This window comes from Manis javanica, chromosome 12 (genome assembly GCF_040802235.1).
Source record: "Manis javanica isolate MJ-LG chromosome 12, MJ_LKY, whole genome shotgun sequence".
NCBI classification, from domain to species: Eukaryota; Metazoa; Chordata; class Mammalia; order Pholidota; family Manidae; genus Manis; species Manis javanica.
In genome coordinates, this window is record NC_133167.1 from 70,158,934 (window position 1) to 70,178,259 (window position 19,326).

The 19,326-nt window shown below is 41.4% G+C and overlaps 1 protein-coding gene across 3 annotated transcripts in view; it reads right to left on the minus strand.

Moving 5' to 3' along the window:
* Positions 1-2,091: 2,091 nt before the first annotated feature.
* Positions 2,092-19,326, minus strand: part of ZMAT4 (zinc finger matrin-type 4) — a 323,506-nt gene continuing 306,271 nt past the window's right edge. For all 3 annotated transcript variants that reach the window (XM_073218831.1, XM_017680843.3, XM_017680823.3), the window contains one exon: positions 2,092-7,007. In XM_073218831.1, the coding sequence (XP_073074932.1) occupies positions 6,992-7,007 (16 nt within the window). In that variant the 3' untranslated portion in view covers positions 2,092-6,991. The remainder of the gene's footprint in view (positions 7,008-19,326) is intronic.

A 19,326-nucleotide genomic window follows, 5' to 3' on the forward strand; every position in this document is an offset into this window, starting at 1 on the left:
CTGAGTAAACATAAGGAATTCTAATCAGCTAACAAGGAAGAGAAGTTCAGGGTGCTGAGGGGCAGACACATTTAGAGGGCTGGGCTATTTGATCATCAGGTCCATTTGCAGTCAGCAAATTTTCTGGAGTTGGGGGCTCGTCTGGAGGAAACTGATTTATGTAGTGGGTTAGGCACAACCTTGAAAATTTTATGACTCAGCAATGTCTGTCTGGCATTTATTACCACTCAAACAGACTGGCAGTCATAAATCTAGCTTCATTTTTACAGTTAAATGGCTCCTATCATGAGACAAAGGAACAAAGGGAAATAGAATACACACAGCTGTGTTATTCATCCTGCACCTTGTAAAAAAGTAGAGAAAAGTGTAGAAATAGGTCATGTGGTAATAGATTCATATTTATATGCATGCACGTATGTACACTATGTGCAAATACTGTATAAAACCATATGCTGAACTCTGCCTGGAGCTGAAATTCTACTTATGGAAATATGTTGATATGCCACATGTCTTATCCTTCTGTGTTACAGCAAAATTGATCATGAACTCTCCTCACTAGCTGCAAGCGCAGGTCCTTGTACCAAGTGGAAGCCCAATGGCAGACAGAACTCCTGGCCCATATGCTTGAGTATGGGTTGGAGGTGGAGCACAGTGGAAGGTCCTCTGGGACATCTTGGGCTCTGCTCTTCTGGACAGCCATTGCCCATTGGAGTTATACTGGCAGTGGCCCTCTCCCATGTGGGGTTCTATGTCATCACATAATTTTAAAAATAAGAATGATCAAAATGAGAGAGATGGGAAGATGGTCTAGAAGCCTTCCTCTGGCTCTCATGTTCAATGTTTCTATTTACCCTGAGCAAGTATTAGCTGGGTGGAGGGCAGAAAAGAGGAAAGAGGAAATGCATAGTTAATATGCTTAATTTTTACAACTCTATGAGATATGTATCATTAGCCCCACTTTAAACACTGAGACTCTGAAGCTCAGAAAACTTAAATGCTTGTCCAAGACCATAGAGCAAATCAATGGTATCTTATTCTAAAATGAGGGTTCTTTGCTTTTCTAACCCCCATTACCTTTTCCTCTATAGCAAACTTTGTATTCAATAGGTAATGAATTAATAGATGCATATATGATGACAACAACATATATATATTGTACTGAGTAAAACTGGATTTGTTATAAACTGGATTACTGGAGTTTATAAAAAATACAAATAGGTTTTGGGTTTTGTTTTTCCCTTTCAGGCATATGTGGCATTATTCTCAGAATCACTTTGGCTAAAGAAGATAAATGGAAAGGAAAAATGGTTTGTTCTCTGCAAATCCCAGCAATAAGCCATATGCTACCAGGGATTTCCTTAAAGTAGGAACTGTACTCTGTCTTGCACTCAGCATCTACAAAGACAAAGTCCGATAGTAACTGAGACGTGTTACTATATAAAAATAGATAAGGATCAAGACCAAGTCCACCAGAGAGATGCTCACCATTTATCTGGAAAGATGGGCAGTTTCTGAACCAGTGAGTGATAGGAAAAAGGAATTCAAGTGTTTGGTTTGCTTATACCTGAGCACTATCAAAGAAGTAAATGGCTGATGGAATCTGTCAAGCAGAACACTCACTTTATTACATACCCCCATGGGCAGCTTGTAAAGGATACTTGATTAGCTTTCATCATAATTAAACTCTTTACAACTAAAGGACATTGCAAGATGATAGCTTATATAAATACATAGGAGGTGGGCTTGTAATTGGCCTTAAATTAACTGGTAAAGAAGAGGATGATGAAGACATGGGCTTTAAAAAAAATCTATCTAGTCAAAAAGTAGAAACTTGTTGACTTTTAAAAAATATGTCTAGGAAATGGCAAATATTCCCCATACATGTGTTTTCCTGTTACTAATCTTTGTTATAATAGCATGCTCTAGTTAAGCAAAAGTGTGGATGAAAGGACCTGCCACCACAAAGTTGTGCATTTGTGGACCTTATAGCCAACCAACACGAAAGCCACAAAGAAGACCTAACAGGTGACAAGAAGAATTAATTCAAAAGAAGAAAGGAGAAAAACATAAGCCATTTATTAATGCTCCAGATCCGACCCTGAACACGTGGAAGACAGGGGGTGTCTATGCTCTATTGGATGTGCTATCCTGATGCTCCGGTCATGCTGTCTAGCACGAGAGCTTCTGTAGATCGTATTCACTGTAAGATGACCACCCTGCATTCCATTATTTTCAAGCTCAGAGAGATTACATTTTTAACAAAACAGAAAAACCACCCTGTTCCCTTGTTTATATACACATACTCAGCATTAAACATTTCCTTGGAACTAATATTAGGGAAGCTACTCACCTCCTCCCATTTGGAACTTTTTGGAGATTATTTACAGCCATAGTTGTGGACTGATGGGGACATGGGGTTGACCCAACATGGCATTCTTTGGACCCTCAGCAAGAAAATCATTAACACTACTATCATTTTCACACTGACTAACATCCCACTCAGACATGAAGACAATTTCAAGAAATACAAGAACATGCAATAACAAAATTTACTTTGAAAAGCAGAATCTGCCACAGAAAAGTTGGCCGCTACAAAGAAACCTTATCTTGCTTATCATTGGTGGTCTTACAGTCTGATTTTTAATCATCTGAAGAGCCAAAATTCAAGTAAAAAATGTGCCAGGAGTCTCAAAATAGCAAGGATGCAAGAGGGGACTTCATTATTGTGTATAGCATTTAATTTGTTTCTTTAATTAAAAAATGAATAAATTTAACAGCCAAATGTACAACACTGTAGATCACTTCACCTTCCTGAAGTTGAATCAGCCCTTGCTGATTGACCACACATGGGAAGACAATACTTGAACAAGGACTTCAGAAAGTCACAATTGGGGAGTAAGTTTGTTCAAACAGTCACAGTTAGGGTGTAAGTTTGGCACATGACAATTGTTTGTTGTTCAGAAATAACATAACCTGCTAATGATGGTACAGAGACAGAAAAATTAGATTTTTTTCCCTTCACTCATATAATGTGAAGATTACAGAGTGTGGTTTCTAAAGGTCAGAATGAATTGCTAATGAAGTGGAGGCATTTGAAATTAGCAAATGAAACTGCTAGTTGGAATAGTGACTAAGGAGTAATATATTATACAGGGGAAAATGGCAGGAAAGTAGAGCCGGGGGTAAAATTACTTTTTAACTAGTTGCCATAGAGCCTTCGGATGATGTTACTAAGAAACTGTTGGATATTAACTCCTTTGTTTTCTTTTTAGGTTATATCCTTCAAGACAACAGTGTTCAACATTTTTCTAGGAAGACACAAACAAGGCAGATGGTCCTCTGCACAACCTCTCTTGCAGATATTGAGAAATATGTGGGCTTTTTCCTCTGCATTTTACTCAGCATGTAAAGAAATTAAGGGCTATGTTATCACCGGCATAATCTTAAACCCATTCTAATTAATTTTAAATATAAATCATGGACAATTTTTGGCATTTTAACTATTATAATACAAAAGGACTTAATACACTTTTTCAAACTAGTATTGACTGCTCCCCCCCACCCCACCAACCTTTGAGAATGCTTTAAACTTGGCTTAAGAAAACATTTTGGTTTTGATTCTAGATGCTTTGTGTTTCCTTAGATGCTACATTTGCTAGACTTGAGTTTGATGCTCTCAATTCATGCTGGGTCTCTCCAGGTTTCATTTCACATCAAGATATTTACATAGAAAATTTAAGCCAAACTTTGATAAGTTCAAAAAATATTACAATGAAATATTACAAACTTTGATAAATATTACAAGGAAATATCCAGGGAGTTCATTGGACATGTATATATGAAGCCAAAAAAACCACAAACAAAAGCAGCATTTACACAGAGATTTATGCTTCATAAGCTCTTGACTTTTAGAGAGCTAATCCAAACCATAAATCTATGAGGTAGTTTAGCATGACTTCAGGAGGAATGAATGAAGTGAGAAGCAGAAAAAGAAAAAAGCATCTGTCCCCACAAACTCTTCTCATTCTGGTCACAGAAGAATAGCAATCAGTTCTTGGTAGAAGCTGGTCAAACAAACCATGAATATTTAGCCTGGATGGAATGCACAACAGTGTAGAAAGGTTATTGCCTTACTGGAGCTCTAAGACACTGTTCTCATATTGCCAGAAATACTTCCTGGGGGGTGACACCCCTTTCCCCTGAGTCTTAAACTTCCCTTCTGGAGAATTAGCATTGTTCACCTGTCCCATATCTTTCCTCACTTGATCTGATTGGTCTCATAAACTCACTTCACTGAAAAGGGATAAAGACTCTCGCAGTTCCAATTTATGTTGCTATGTCACCTACCTAAGAGGCAAATGACAAACATATCCTCTGGGTCTTTGCAGCCAAGCAATTGCAGATGCCAGTTTTATTACTACTTTTACCAGCAAAAGGGGTCACTGTAGTTCTCCCTACTTAGCAGATTGTGCTATAATCATATTTATTAGTGCACTGGACTGCAGAGACTATTCATAATGGCAGCTCATTAATTTGGGGTTCACTGCCGTGGCATTTCTGGCCTGAAGCTTACCCCTGTGCTTAAAGAAAAACTTTGCAAAGTAAGTGAATTGAATGAATAGGACTGTAGGAGTAGTTGAGATGATTGCAACCACTTACCAAATATCTTTTTAACTACAAAATTTTTCCTCTAATATAAGGATGCCAAGGCTCCTGCGTTATGTTAATTCTGAATAATTTTTCCCTCACTTGAGCTAAATGTCAAATAGGAGTACTTGGTTAGTTAGCTGGCATTACTGCAAGCCCTTGGAACAGGGGAAGTACTGTAAATATGGCTAATTTAGACAGTCTCACTCTTTCACAGAGAATTTGTCCCTAGATTCCTAAACTGAGAGTTTAGGAAATTCCTGGACTCATTCTTGTCTGTCCTGGAATCTCAGCTGTAATCAGGTGGTTTTACCTGAGCACCTCCACAGTGAGCTGGCCTGTGACTTATTAAACAAATATAATCATAACCCCCCACCCCCACAAAAAAAGGAAAGAACAACAGCTAGTTCCCCAAGCAGGGAGGTTTTCATTCACAATTTTCCAAAATAGAAATAACGCTCTTTTTGTTTAAGGTGGAACACATCACCTACTTGGTATACTGGAATGATAATTTCCCTTATCTGCATGGGCAAAATAAAGAAGGAGATATGAAAACAAGAAAGCCTCTGGCAGGCATCCACTGTCACATGACAGGGTGCCAAGAAGCAATGGTAGCTAGATGAGGAATTCTGAAATAATGTGATTATTATATCTGGAAGCTTATCTATTAAGGGGTTGGCATAACCTCTCTGTAAAGCAAAAGAGATCTATGTTCATAGGCTCATCTATATTTGGTTATTTTAACAAAATACACTCAAGGGTATGAGCTCATTCACTAAACAGAAATAGAAGCAGAATAGTTTTTTTTTTTTTTTTTTACTTGGACAGTGCTTATTTTACAGCAGAATTGACCAATAAAGCCTTATTTTACACATTCGAAGAAAAATCATCATTGGAGGTCTGTACCTCCTGACTGTGCTTTCTAAAACAGCAAAAATAGGTTGCTTCCCGTCAAACCCTCCTCTTTGCCATGGGACAACACATGGCCACTGCAGTGAAGCCGGCAATCCTGGCCCTTCCTGAGCGGGCCCTCCTCAAAGGAATGGTGCCAAATTCCAAGCACATTAATAACAACACCGTGCATCTCTAAATCATGTCCTTTTTCGCCTGAGTTGGAATCACCTTGGCTCTCTGTGGAAAAACAATAGACGTCCAGAAAACCCTGTCACCAGGAGGAGATCAGTTGCCTGTGGTGGGTCACCATGGACCGAGGGCAGCCCCAGCCAGAGCACAGCCTACAGGACACCAAATCCAGTCATGGCAGAGAAGAATTCAATCTAGACAGAGTACTTTATGATTTACACTCAGAGACGTGCCCCATAGAGGAGTAATAGCGTTACTGTTTGCCATCCTGGCTAGAGGTATTCTTTCCAAAGTGACTGAGTCTTGGCTCAGCAAGAGAACTTCAGTGAGAAACAGGGCTGGCATCTCTTCAGAATGTGCTCAGTTCTTTCCAAAGCACCGCATTAAAGCCCAGCATTCAGGCCAGCTTTATAACAGACAGGCTTTTATTTCCCTCCGATTCTGGGATGTATAATCCTCCTTTTGGATGCCTTTCGGAAAACATTTCACCGAGGTCAACTGCTGTTAAAGATGTTTTTTGCCTAAGAAGATCATCATGCAGGCAAACGAATTCTTTTCCTAAACTATTATTTTGGCAGCTTGCAAAGAGGACTTGGCTTAACCTTGAGAAATGGCTCTTTGAATGATCAGAAAAAAAGGATGAGGATTCTTCCTTCATGTGCCCTCTTCATTCTCACTGTTCAGACGGCAAATGTGGCTCACATACGTGAAGGTGACATGAGTAGGTCGGGCGTTCGTGTCTGTGGTGTATCTTCTACTAATAGTGATTCATTCTGGTTCTGTGCACATGGATGACCACGAATCATGTTCAACCTAATGAAAGAACACTGTTTGTTTCTTGATGGAGGTGGTTTTGTTTTTATCTCAATCAAAGACTTAATAGAATAATTGACTGCTGAAGGAATCTGAAATACATTGGAAACTGAGATTTTTCCATTGTCTTTAAGCTCAAATGATGCTCCCACTGTTGGCTACAGGATTGTAATTTAGAACATGTGCTAAATATATTATCAGGACAGACTTAAAAAAATCCATCCAAATACCATAACACCACAAAACTAAAAAAAAAAAAAAAGAAAGAAAAAAGCAGAAAATAAAACTCATTCACTTTCCAAAACTAAAATTAGTTATATGTTCATCTGTGAGTCCTCATAAGAAATGTTCATTGTTTAGGAAAGAATCCTCTTCTGGTGGTTGACCAGCAATTCTCCATGGCAGAGAAATCCTGACATTTTTTCTCATGTTTTGATTGATGCTCTCACTACTTATTCTTCAGGCTATAAGACAGAAGGGGAGCACAGTCTTAATCTTTTTTCATAATTACATCTTCCAACCTCCCTCTCTCAGTCCCACCCAGTCTCTCTCCACTCCCACATCACGTTAGCCATCAAATTAAAATCAAGCTGAATTTATATGATGAATCCTTTAAGTTCTAAATAACTTGCATATACCATAACTCAAATCACCAATGTCACCTCGATGTATGTAAAAGAAAATATGTCTCTCTCTTTTGCCAGACATGAAAGTCATTCTGAAAGTTCTTAAAGTGAAAATAACAAATTGGTTTTTATTTATGGCATACCACATATACCCATCTTCAAGTTTCAGACATAATCACTTGTAGAACTCTCTCATTGGAAGGGGAAAACACTATTACCTTTAGATTTCAAATTATTATAAACCTCATTCTCAATTCATTCAGAATTTTCCCTGTTAGATAAACAGGAAACATTGTTTTGGGTTTTACTCTCAAAAAGTGTTGATTTAAATGAAATAGATAGCTAATTTTTAAAGAGTTTTTAGTTTTACTTTTCTTTACAGTCAGAAGATATTGCCCTTTATTGCAAGTCTACTATGTGTGAAGAATTCCATATGTATTTTACATTAAAATTTAATCCCCACAACCACCTTTAATGTTGATATCATGTCTTCCCATTTTAAAGATGAGAACACTAAGGCTTAAATTGGCTGCATTAATGGCGTAAGGCCATACAGCTGTTAAGCGGTGGGAACTGAACCCTGGGAAAAATCAGACTCAGAAGCTAAAAGAGCTTGTTGACATTATGTGCCGGGGAATTCTCGCATGCTATATTGAAGATATCTTCTGGCTGCAGAGGCTGCCAAAACAGTGTCTTCTAAGAGCTGACGATTAACCATAAAGCCACAGAGGGGAGGGTGGCAAAGTTTAGAACAGGTGCTGAAAAAGGCTAGAATCCTTGCCTAGATTTTCCTGTCCCCTATTGTTAAGAGCTGAATGCCTTAGTAGCAACCTGGTAAATAAAAATTCACAAACTACAAAGGGAAATTTTATCACTCACTTAGAAATACACAGCATATCTTGAAATTTTATTTTCCAAAAAAAGGGCTGTCCTAGAATATTCTTAAGAACTAAATAAGGATTTGACTGATGTTGGTATGGGGCAGATCAAAAGAAAATGAAGGCGATATGCATCGTTCTCTTAAAAATTAGTTCTGAAATTTTTCCTTAGAATGATGCTAATAATGCAGCCACCTTTAAACAGTTGTTAAAAAATAAATAAACCCTGTTTTAGAATCCCAGTTTCTACTACCATCCAGTCATGACCCAAGGAAATTCTACAGTCATTGTCATCTTCACGAATTAATGTGACATACAGGTTGGAAGTTCTCACTAAGCAAACAAGTGTAATCTCATTTTCATAAGCTGCAAAGATGAACACTTTTCAAATTAAAGTAACTTTGAAGTACAGCATCCCTGTGTAACAAGTAAGAAAACCAAACATTTCCAGCTGAGTTGGCTTCTGTCATGATTACATCATAAAAGAAACCAGAAAAGAGTTATTTTTTAAAACTTATAGTAAAAGTGTTATATTAAGAACTTAATCCCATTATGAGGAAAAAAGCACAATATTCCTTTTTATAGTCAGGATAATTATTCAGATCTTTTCTGAACACGTGGAAGTAGTGACAAATTAAAATGCCTTTCAATTCCATATAACTTTTATAATTATTCATCCATTACTGTTATTATTGCTGAAAAGCCTTCATATTTTAGTTGGCATTCCATTTGATACAAAAGAACGTGGAAAATTTTACTGCTATTAATAAATATGTAGCCATCCAATCCAAGAAGAAAATTTTACTTCATCTGAGAGATGAACTGCATAATTCATGCATTTTCAAAAATTTCTTTAAATAGAAAATTGAAGAAAGGCACAGGGTAGAAAGAATTCATTGCATAGTTTCCATTTGCGGGGACAGTCTTTGTTCTCAGAGTCTCAAATGTGGTTGGACTTGACAAGACGATTTCAATTGCATTGCATACATACCAACCATACTTAAAAAGCTCACTTTATTTTTGACATATATCATCATAAAATGGATGATAACACCCTCTGTTTCACTTTCTAAAAAAAAATAAAATTGCAACTGAAGGTTAGTAGACTTTTCTTGGGGTCTTGATTTGCAGTTCAAAAAACTGAGAACATTCTGGAAGGGGTCTCTCCACCTTCCCAAAAGAAAAGTTTCCATGTCAGTGGACTGTAGGGCTCCACCTAATTGCTGCGAGCTTCAGCCCCTGCCCCACAGAGGGATGTGATGGCCTTGCAGGGCAGTCTGACACTCTGAGACCCCCAGCCAGATGACAGTCACATCTGCAGGACAGGTTAAGTCAGGAAAGATCTCTCTCCCCTTCCCCTTTTGCCATTCTGACATGGACGGTTCAGAGGCAGGGGCGTTCCGAACTGGGTCTCAGATAGATGTCTCTAAGTAGGCTAGTAAGTACTTCTTAATACCTGAAAGAAGCCTTCCATATTGAAATTAAACATTCTCATCATTGACACTGGAAAGGCACACAAGCTTCCTGAGATATTATGGTGGTTGGGGACAGCGGCTGGGAAAGCTTTGTGACCAAGTCTGTTTGAAGGTGGTGACTAGAGAAAAACATGCTGATTCATCTGTTCCACGCTGAATTTATGCTGTCTGATAAACCAATTAAAAAACAAAGTGGAATATCCTCAGCCATTATCATGCCTAGTTTCTGGCGGTCAGGGAGAAAGTTTACAGAGGCATGAAAAATGAAACCGTGGACCATGCTCTGCATGAAATGATACAGCCAGAATTTGTCAGAGGAGGACGAATTATGTCCCAGATGTTTTCCACAAACATGTTGCTGAATAGTCATGACTGTGACCTTGTTCAACCTGCTGCCTGAGATGTGCCACAAATAACATCCAAGAACTTGTCACCTTTGCTCAATTTATTAAGATGAGCCAGTGATAAACCAAATTAAGTTGTATTTCCAAAATTGAATATCTCCCAATTTCTGTTCTATCCTTTCCTGCATTCCCTAACCGGCAAATGAGAATTCAGGGCAGACGTTCAATGTTTTCCCAGGCTTGTTCCTTTTCCTTCCTTCCCCCATAACCAATTAACCACACTCTTATTGGTTTCCTATTTCACTAATAAATACGTCATTTCCTATTCATCCCCTGCCCATACCCTATGCCAGGCCCCTGACATTACACTGGTCTTCTTTCTGTCTGCCATCTTTGCAACCAAATGTAATAGACAAAGATAACTCATGATGTGACCACTGCCTTCTCTGCTCCACCTTTTTGTCAGTACCCCTGCCCCATAATCACTCTACCCTCAGACCCCAGAGAATTACTTGAGGTTCTGAATGTGCCATGTGCTCCTGTGCTTTGCACAGTCTCCTCCTTCCTCCTGGGAACACACCCCCTCCCCACGCCTTTACCAGGCCAGCTTTTCTCAGACCTCTTGTTGAAGCATGCTTCGTTAAGATTTCCTTTCCTGAACTTACCCTGACCCCACAAATTGTATTTGGATTATTTCAAACAGCTACTTGGGAGGAGAAACAAAATCTCCAGAAAATGCCGATCCTATAGGAAGCGAGCAGTAAACTGCCATGCTTATTAAGACAAGGGGAGCAGCATGTTATGCTTCTGAGAGGGGTGAATAGCAGGGGAATGAGGGGGCTTGGGGAGGAAAGAGAATATGGCAGAAGAGAAAAAGAATATGGGAGAAGGGGAGAAGGCATGGAGGGAGTGGAACTAGGGTGATGGCTCTCTTTTGTGAATGGTGCTACCTCTGCATGAGGCTAAATCTTCAATAGTTGTCTAAACAAATAAAATACTTGCAAAGTGTTGATTATTTGTGGAAGTGTATGTAGTCTGATGAATATAGGGGTAGGAGGGAGAAGCACTCAGAGTTATAACGAGAGAAAGATGTAGAAAGACCACGAGACGATGGGAGTTAAAAATGCAGACAGTGCTTTGCGTCCTGAGGTTGCTGTAAGTTTTGCTGGGTCCTCCTCCACAAATCCAGGCTGACTGAAAGTGGGGCGGCGTGCAGCTGATATCGTTGACATCTGAGTAACATGAGAGGAATTTCTCCAAGTCCTTCTTGGAAAAACAAATCCCATATATTTATAACTATTTGAATAAAGAAATAATTTAAGAAAAGTTAGGCTAATTGAGAGAAAAGTCAGATACTGTGAACAGTCAAGAAATCATGAATATTTGGAAGTATAGATTTAAAATGAATGCAGCTCTGTCACTTCTTAACATATGAACTAGCAGAACTGAGAACGATTTGTAATCAATTTACCAAAGCACCAAAGAAAACAAGCCTCTTCTGTTTATACAGGATTTGCATTGTTTATATGCAAATGATGTTCCTGATATGCTGGAGAACAATTTAGTCCCTTAAGAAGGCAAATATTCTCTTTATAATCTTGTTTACCCTATTCATTTGCTTTGCCAAACATTTTTCATAAAATCACTAAAAAATGAAATGTTAGAGGCAGAGGACTCCAGGGCACATGTAGGGAAGTCTGAAGTCCTTATTTTAGAGATGAGAAACTCCAGGGGGCCCGTGACACACCCATGTACCCTCAGCATCCTGAGGCTGACCCTCACGCCCCAAGCCCCCTAATTGGGAGTTGGAGTGACAGCCACAGCTGAGGCGGATGCAGACAGAGTAAGGGACCTGCAAAGGACTAGGCTTCTGGCATCACCAGGACCCAACAGCTTCCAAGACGGGAGGCAGAGAGGAGTGGACGCCTTTCTGTTCATTTACAGAACCGGAGGCCCGGTTGGTTAATCCCTGTTGGCTTCTCAGCCACAGCAACCACTTTACCTCGCGAAGGCAACTTTCCTGACTCCCTCCTCCCTCTCTAGTTGCGTGCCCATCCTACGTGTTTTCCCCTATTGTTGCTGTAATCAAATCCTACTGTCATTGTTTGCTTACTGTCTATCCCTCCTTCAAAGAAGCCTGGGACTCCACTTCCGCATTTTCAGTGCTTTGTAGGTATATGACCTGCCACAGACTCGATGCATAACCTCTCCAGATAAACACGGGAGGAAAACCAGAGAAAGGATCAGTTGCCATACTGGGAAGGCGCCAACTGCCAGGTGCTCAGGGTCCTCATTTCCTGTCCTTCCTGGGCAAGCCCACTTACATCCTGCATTTCCAGACAAGAAAAACAATTCAGAATTCAAAGCATTTCTATCTCTAGTCTTATCCTTGTCTGCTCTTCTTCTTATAGATTCAAATGTCTTGTGACTTGAACTTGAGTCTAAACTCTAACACCAGTTGTTACTAGGTGGATATTCATGTACCATGTTTTTAACTTTATTTAGTCTCAGTTTATCCTCCTGTGAGACAGACATCAACAATATCTTCCACATAGGAATATCATGAGGATTAAATGAGATGATGTATATGAATGTGTCCAGTGACTACTAAAAATTTAGATCTTTATGTCCTTATCTTTGCTCTTAACCGCTTTAAAAGAAAAATGTCTGATGCAGTTATTGTATAATAAAGAATTTGTCTGGCTCTTGTCCCAGGTTCTTAGTATGTGGTACTAAACATTTAGAATTTCCCAACTGATACAGCGTCTGTTACTCCTGGTGGGCCCTGATAATTTATGCTAATGAGGTGACTCATGATAAGTCCCTAGGTTATGTCAGGATGGGGGCCTGCCATGCAGACAGGACCAGCCATGTGATTAGAAGTTTGAGGCTTTGAGCTGGATGATATTAGCCAGGCCTCTGGGGAGGGGAGGAGATTGATTCAGTCACAGGGCCAATGATGCAACTGATCAGACCTAAGCAAAAAATCCCCAATAAAAACTCTAGACACTGAAGCTCAATTAAGCCTTCTTGTTGATCTACATGAACGCACAGGGAGGGTGGGTTATGCCACCTAATTCCACAGGGAGACAGCCTAGAAGCTCTGCATTTGGGACCCTTTGAGACTTCACCTTATGCAGCTTGTGTTGTCCTGATTCCTTTCCTAGACAATAAAACAGTAATCATAAGTCCAGTGAACTAAATTCTATGGTTCCTTCTATTGAACTGTCTAACCTGAGGAGGTGGTGGGAACCCTGGAATTTATAGCCACTTGGTCAGAAGTGCAACTAGCCTGGGAATCCCCAAAGTTTGCAGCTGGTGTCTGAAGTGAGGGTGGTCTGGAGCACTATGCCCTTACCTTGTGACATCTTCGCTAACTCCAAGCTGCATTTGATGCAAAAGAAGCTAAAATGGTCTAGACTACACTGGCCCAGTAGCTCCATGTGGCTGTTTAAATGTAAAATAATTAAAGTTAAATAAAGTAAAAATTCAGTTCCTTTGTCTTATTGGCCACATTTCAAATATTCCATAGTTATATGTGGCTAGTGGCTACTGCATAGGACAGAGTAGTTATATGACATGTTCATCATCAGAGGACATTCTATTAAGCAGTGCTGGACTAGAGCCATCAAAATTATCTGAAATCAGGTGTGTTTTGAAATTTAAGTCAGAGTTCTTTCTTCAAAGAACTTATATAACCACAGAAAAAACATTGCTTTTTTCCCAAATGTAAAACAAAATGAAGAAAAACAATGGGTGCTTTTCATGGAGAGACACTATTATTATGTTTAAATAATCTGTACCTGTCTCTCAAACATCTCAGTGCTTCCAAGCTTGCAGATGAGGAAAGAGGAAATGTCCAAACTCTTGAGATATTGTTTCCTACCCCTTCAGCTCAGGTGCAAATGTCCTGGGGTGCATGCCTTTTGCAACCTGGAGACCAGCAGTTCCAGCTGATTCCTGGCATGCCTGTCAGCAGCTGTAGAAATGGAAGTCCACTCCCCAAAGCTGGCCCTCAGGCAGAGAGGGTTAAAGGATGGTGATGCAGAGTAGTTGAAGCAAAGGAACAAGATGTCAGAAGCATCTGTTGGTGGGATGCATGGTGAGGTCAGATGGAAGGGAAGACCTGGGAATGGAGGGGATGAAAACTGAAAAGAGACCCTGTGTGAGGCAAAGTGCTGAGAAGGAGATGGGGAAATATGATTGGATGTGTCAAGCTTGCAGAGGGTGGGTGCTAGGACTGGGATAAAGAGGAGGTCAGGAAGCTGGTGGAGGAGACTTAGGGGCTGAAGGGGGCTGGAAGGACTCTGGTACCCAGGAGAGCCTGCTGTTGGTAAAACTAGGATGAACCATGTAATGCAACTTTTATGATAAATTGTTTGACGGTTATTATATTATCAATACACCAAAACGTTAGGGGATGGAACAAGTAAACTCAGAAAGGGCATTAAATGAGGATCTAGGCCTGGATTTACCACTAAATTGCTGCAACGCCCAAGTGTAGTTTCATCTCCCCAAGCCGCAGTTTCCTAATCTACTCAATGACAAAACAGAAAAAGCCATTCTCCAGGGATTTCATCTGCAGCATGCCGAAGCCCTGTGGCCAAAACAAGGTCAGTGCAGACTCGACCCTTTACGTCGTTCCATTCCAAGCTCAGCAGTTTTCTGTCAGCTCCAGTGAAATCGTCACGAACTCCAAAATGACAAATCAACAGACTGAGAGGGGATTCTGTACTTACTTTTTCTTTCCCTTCAGACTTATAGTTTATTTGCTAATCAGCACCAACTACAAATGCAGCCAAAGCTTTCAGCGGATATCCAAATCCACTACTGAAAGCTGTCAGTACATTTCGCAAACAAGGCCAAACTCTATCTTATAAATGTGCTGATAGGCCACAAATGAGAAATAAGAAAGCCAGCATGTGCTCATGCAGAGTGTCTGGGAGACGGTGGTCTGCATTCTCCAGGGCACCCAGGTCTCGATCAAAACAAAACAAAATAAAACACATACCCCAGAGGGCAGCAGTGTTTGCAGTGCCTGCGGGAGACAAACTCCATGTAGAGATAATTCAGCTACATCTAGGAACCATCCTAGTAAAAACCCACCATAATCCCCCACTCCAAATAACTTTACCCTCCCTATTGTTTCTGCAGGACCTCCATGATGCCAAGCAGGGTACTTTGGTGTGGAGTCTGGAATCCTTGTGCCACTCGACACCGTCTATCTCATGTAAGTGGTAGAAAATGGCTTAACCTCTTGGAGTCCTAGTTCTCTAGTCTCTGAATTGTGGATAAGACATCAGCTGCATAGGACTTTTGAAAGGAATAAATGGGCACTGAAACCCCTTTGTAAATGCTAAATGAATGGAAAAGCCATTTAAGAGTAAATCATTAGAATCATAACTTTACATAGAAATATGACTTTACTATCCCTTGAAGACTATTCTATACATTTTAATTGAGATAATATAGTAAGAATAACATATTAGCTGACTACAGCACTATGGATGGTTTGCTTATGTGATATGATGACTATCACTATGAGCTTCCATGTGTGCAAAGACTTGAATCTAATGGGCTTGAGCTACTGGTGACATGTTTGTCAGGCTAGGGGTGCTGGAAACTTTGGCCGAAGTCATCAGGAACTGCAGGGGCAATGAAGCTAGTGGTGGAGGGGTAAAGAAGAGCAGGAAGAAGCCACAGAGAGGATGTGCACTGAGGTACAGGAGAGGCTGTTAAAATATATTGCCCACCTCACCACTTAGTCTTCATCAGCACTGATGTGCCAGGGGACCTCCCTGAGGAGATTTTCCAAGGTATCTGGCTTTTTCTTGCTGCTTAGAGTGAACTGCAAGAGCGCTAAACTGAAGGAAGAACCATCAAAAAAAAGGGACTCAAGACTTGAGGATGTGGAAAATTCTCAACCTCTCTGGACAGCAAAAGATGTGATAATTAAGAAATGGCTTCCAAGTATCAAGAGGAAAATGTGGCTTAGAGATAAAGCTGAATGAGCCTGCATAGCCCTTGGTTAAGAGAAAAAGCACAAAGGGTCAGACTGTTCCTGGAGCTTCAATGAGATTAACAGTGCGTCTTAAAGGTTGTCGCAGTGGAACATAGGGCTTCTGGGAGTGTCAGGGTATTGTCTCTCCGCCTTCTCAACAGGACCCGAAGCTACAGAAAGGCTGTTCTCTAGGAGATTGGTGGGCCTGACTTTTTTCTAGTACAGTAAACCCCAATAAGATTCACAGAAATCCCACAGAGTTTTTGAGAAAATTATATCAGCAGAAACACTTTCATTTTGGATGGAAAGTAGAAGAGATAGCACCAAATGAGAAAAGGCCAGTAGACCCCAGAGACTCTCTGGCAAGAAGCAGGCCAGTGACTTGGATGCAAGCATGGGCCAGCCTTCATGGGAAAGGAAGGGTGATCTGGGGGCAGATGAGGGCAAGCAGCTCCCAAAGCAGCTGCCAGATCCCGCCTCTTGGTATCCCTGTCCTGGTGTGAGCCCCTCCACTTGAGTGTGGGCTGGTGACGTGTCCCTAAGCACCAGAAAATGAACAGTATTATTGCAGGACTAAGTTATACAAAAGACTATGATGTCCATCTTGCTCACACACTCTCTCCTGTCCTCTCGCTTTCTCACAGCTGCCCACACCCAGAAATGCATCCAGCCACTATTTAGTGGGGAATGGAGGCCCTCATTCCAACAGCTTGCAGGAACCAGATCCTGCCCACAACCACTTGGGTAAGATTGGAAGCAGAATGGCCCATAGTGCAGCATGGGCTGCAGCCTTAGGAGAAACCCAGAGCCAGTGGACCCAGTGAACCATGCCTGAAATGCTTGACCTAACAGGAACTGTGAGTAAATAATAACAAATAATAATTTTTTAGGCACTAAGTTTAGGAGTGATTTGGCAAACAATAATGGATAACTAATATCAGTGTTATTATTAACTGTGTTCCCCAAGCCCTTGCAACTCATATGTTGAAATTCTAACCCCTCAGAGCGTGATCTTATTTGGAAATAAAGTTATTACACATGTAATTAGTTAAGATGAGGTAACACTGCTGTAAGGTGGGCATGTAATCCAATATGAGCAGTATCTTTATAAAAAGGGGAAATGTGGACATAGAGATAGACATACAGAGAGGTTGCCTTGTGAAGCTCAGGCTTCCACAGGCCAAGGAGCCGCCGGCAGCGGCGAGAGGGGCCTGGAATCCCCTCCCCAGCACCTTCGGAGGGAGCACGGCCCTGCCTTGCTCCTTGGTGCTGGACTCCTGGCCTTCAGGACTGGAAGACAAAAGCATTTCTATTGCTTAAGCCACTTGGTTTGTGGTACTTTGTTACACCAGCTCCAGCCAATTAATATGAATAGAAAATGGGAGAAAAGTTATTATGGAGTAGTAGAAGAGCAAAGAATGATCTGCTCTGATTTTGGTGGTCTTCCAGAACACCAGCACCCCCTTGCTAAGTCTTAACAAAACAAAATAAAAAACTACGTGTCCTTAGTCCAATGCCACCACCACAAGGCTTTTCTGATCAGGAGAAGTTACCGGCCAATGCCGAGCGACCAAGCTGGGCACACACCTTTCACCATGACCTCCTTTGCACACCTCAAAAAGGTAACTGAGGTGAAGGAGCTGGAGGAAAACAAAGCAGACCAAAGCCTCAGGAGAAAATAAAACAGAAAGGTCAGTGTAAGGAGAGTCCTGGTACATCTCACCTCCTATATAGATCGTTCCAAAAAAAAAGAGAGAGAGAATTTGACTCTTTTGTGTAAATTAATTTACAGCCCTACTTGACCCATTTAAAAAACCACAGAGTGAATCACTTTAACAAGAAAATATCTTATGTACCTCTTACATAAATTAGGGCTCCATGAGGCAGCACGCCAGCTCAGCTCGGGATGTGAACAAACCGTCTCCTAGGCACCAAGACCCATCAGTTCTCAAACTTTATACATATTCACTTTCAATTAATAGACAAAAAAGACATTGATTATGGAAAAATCAGGGCTGAAAACCAGACACTGTGATTAAAATTCATGCTGACTGCTCTCATCCAGGGCTGGCAAGTCCTGATGGGGAAAAACAATCCTTTTTTGTTGACTTTGTTAATACTTGAGAAGAAAGACAGAAGATGTGAATTGTGTTCCAGTGGTCCTCAGAGGGAACCACTGATTCCTGAGGCAGCATAATTATCTGCTTCCAGCTACGACCTGTACTCCCTGAAGACTGACAAGGAGGGAAGGGAGAAGGCGAGCCAGGGCTCTCCGAGGCTCTGGGAGCTGCCAGTGCCAGGAATTGTTCAGCTCCTAAGTGATTGCTACAGAAATGTAGGTTATGTGCAGTGCATAAAACTGCAGTGAAATATGGCTCCACACCACTTCTGCAGCCGAGCCATATCCCGCCACCACAGGCTGGTCCGAGTAGAGTCTAATTTTTAAAAGCATTTCACACACACACACACAACTAACATGGAAAAAAATATGGAAATGCAATCATGGCGAGGAGTGACATTTCTCAAGGTGCATCATTTGCAGTGTTCTGATTAACTCTCACTTCTGAACGGCAAAGCAGCTTATGTTAATAAACAGCAAACTCCAATTAGACATCTGTGAGTGGCATCTCAGCGGGGCCCCTGGCCAGCTCATGTGTGGGACAGGATCTCCCACAGTCAGTGTGTGCTACGGCCTGGGCGTGGGGAAGGTTTCCAGGGGCCTCTGCAACCCCACGCACCCCCTCTGTGTATTGTGTGTGTCGGTTGTGTCAGTTCTTTCCTTTCCTGGCCACTCACCCAGGTGTCACAGTGTGTCTCCCTGACTTCAGTTCAGAATCTAGAGGGCGACAACGCTGAACAGAAGTCGCCCCTGATTAGTGAAGGGGGTTAGGTGACTCTTGGGGAAGGAAAGGAAGCACAATGTGGTGAACAGGACGTGGATCCTGGGGCCGGGCAGATCTGTATTTGAATTTCAGCTTTGCCATTTACTAACTACGTGACTTGGGAAAATTGTTTCAGCTTGCTCAGCCTGGCATCTCATCTCTGAATATTAATACCTGCCCCTTGAGGGAGGCATTGCTTTAATGTGATGGCGACACAGGGCATCAAAGTGGTATAAACCCAGGCCTCATATTTGACTATGGATAGACCCGTGACGATTGAAAGTAATGAAATGATATGGTATATTGGAGACAATAAGGACTGTGAAAACATCGAAAGTAGTTGCGGTCAGGGCAACTGCCACTGGCCTGTGCAAGGAGATCACCTGCTGACGGTGGCTGTGGAGGGTGGGAGGTTAGGGGGGAAGAGGAGGCCGAAGGTTCAGGAGGTGCAAATGTTCTGAGGCTCTCGTGGTGTCTCCAAGGACTGGCAGGGAGGTCAGTGCCGTTCGAGCTGAGGGAAGGAGGGTGAGGAGCTGGGAGAAGGGCAGACAGACAGCGGGAGGCCGAAGTTTCAGGT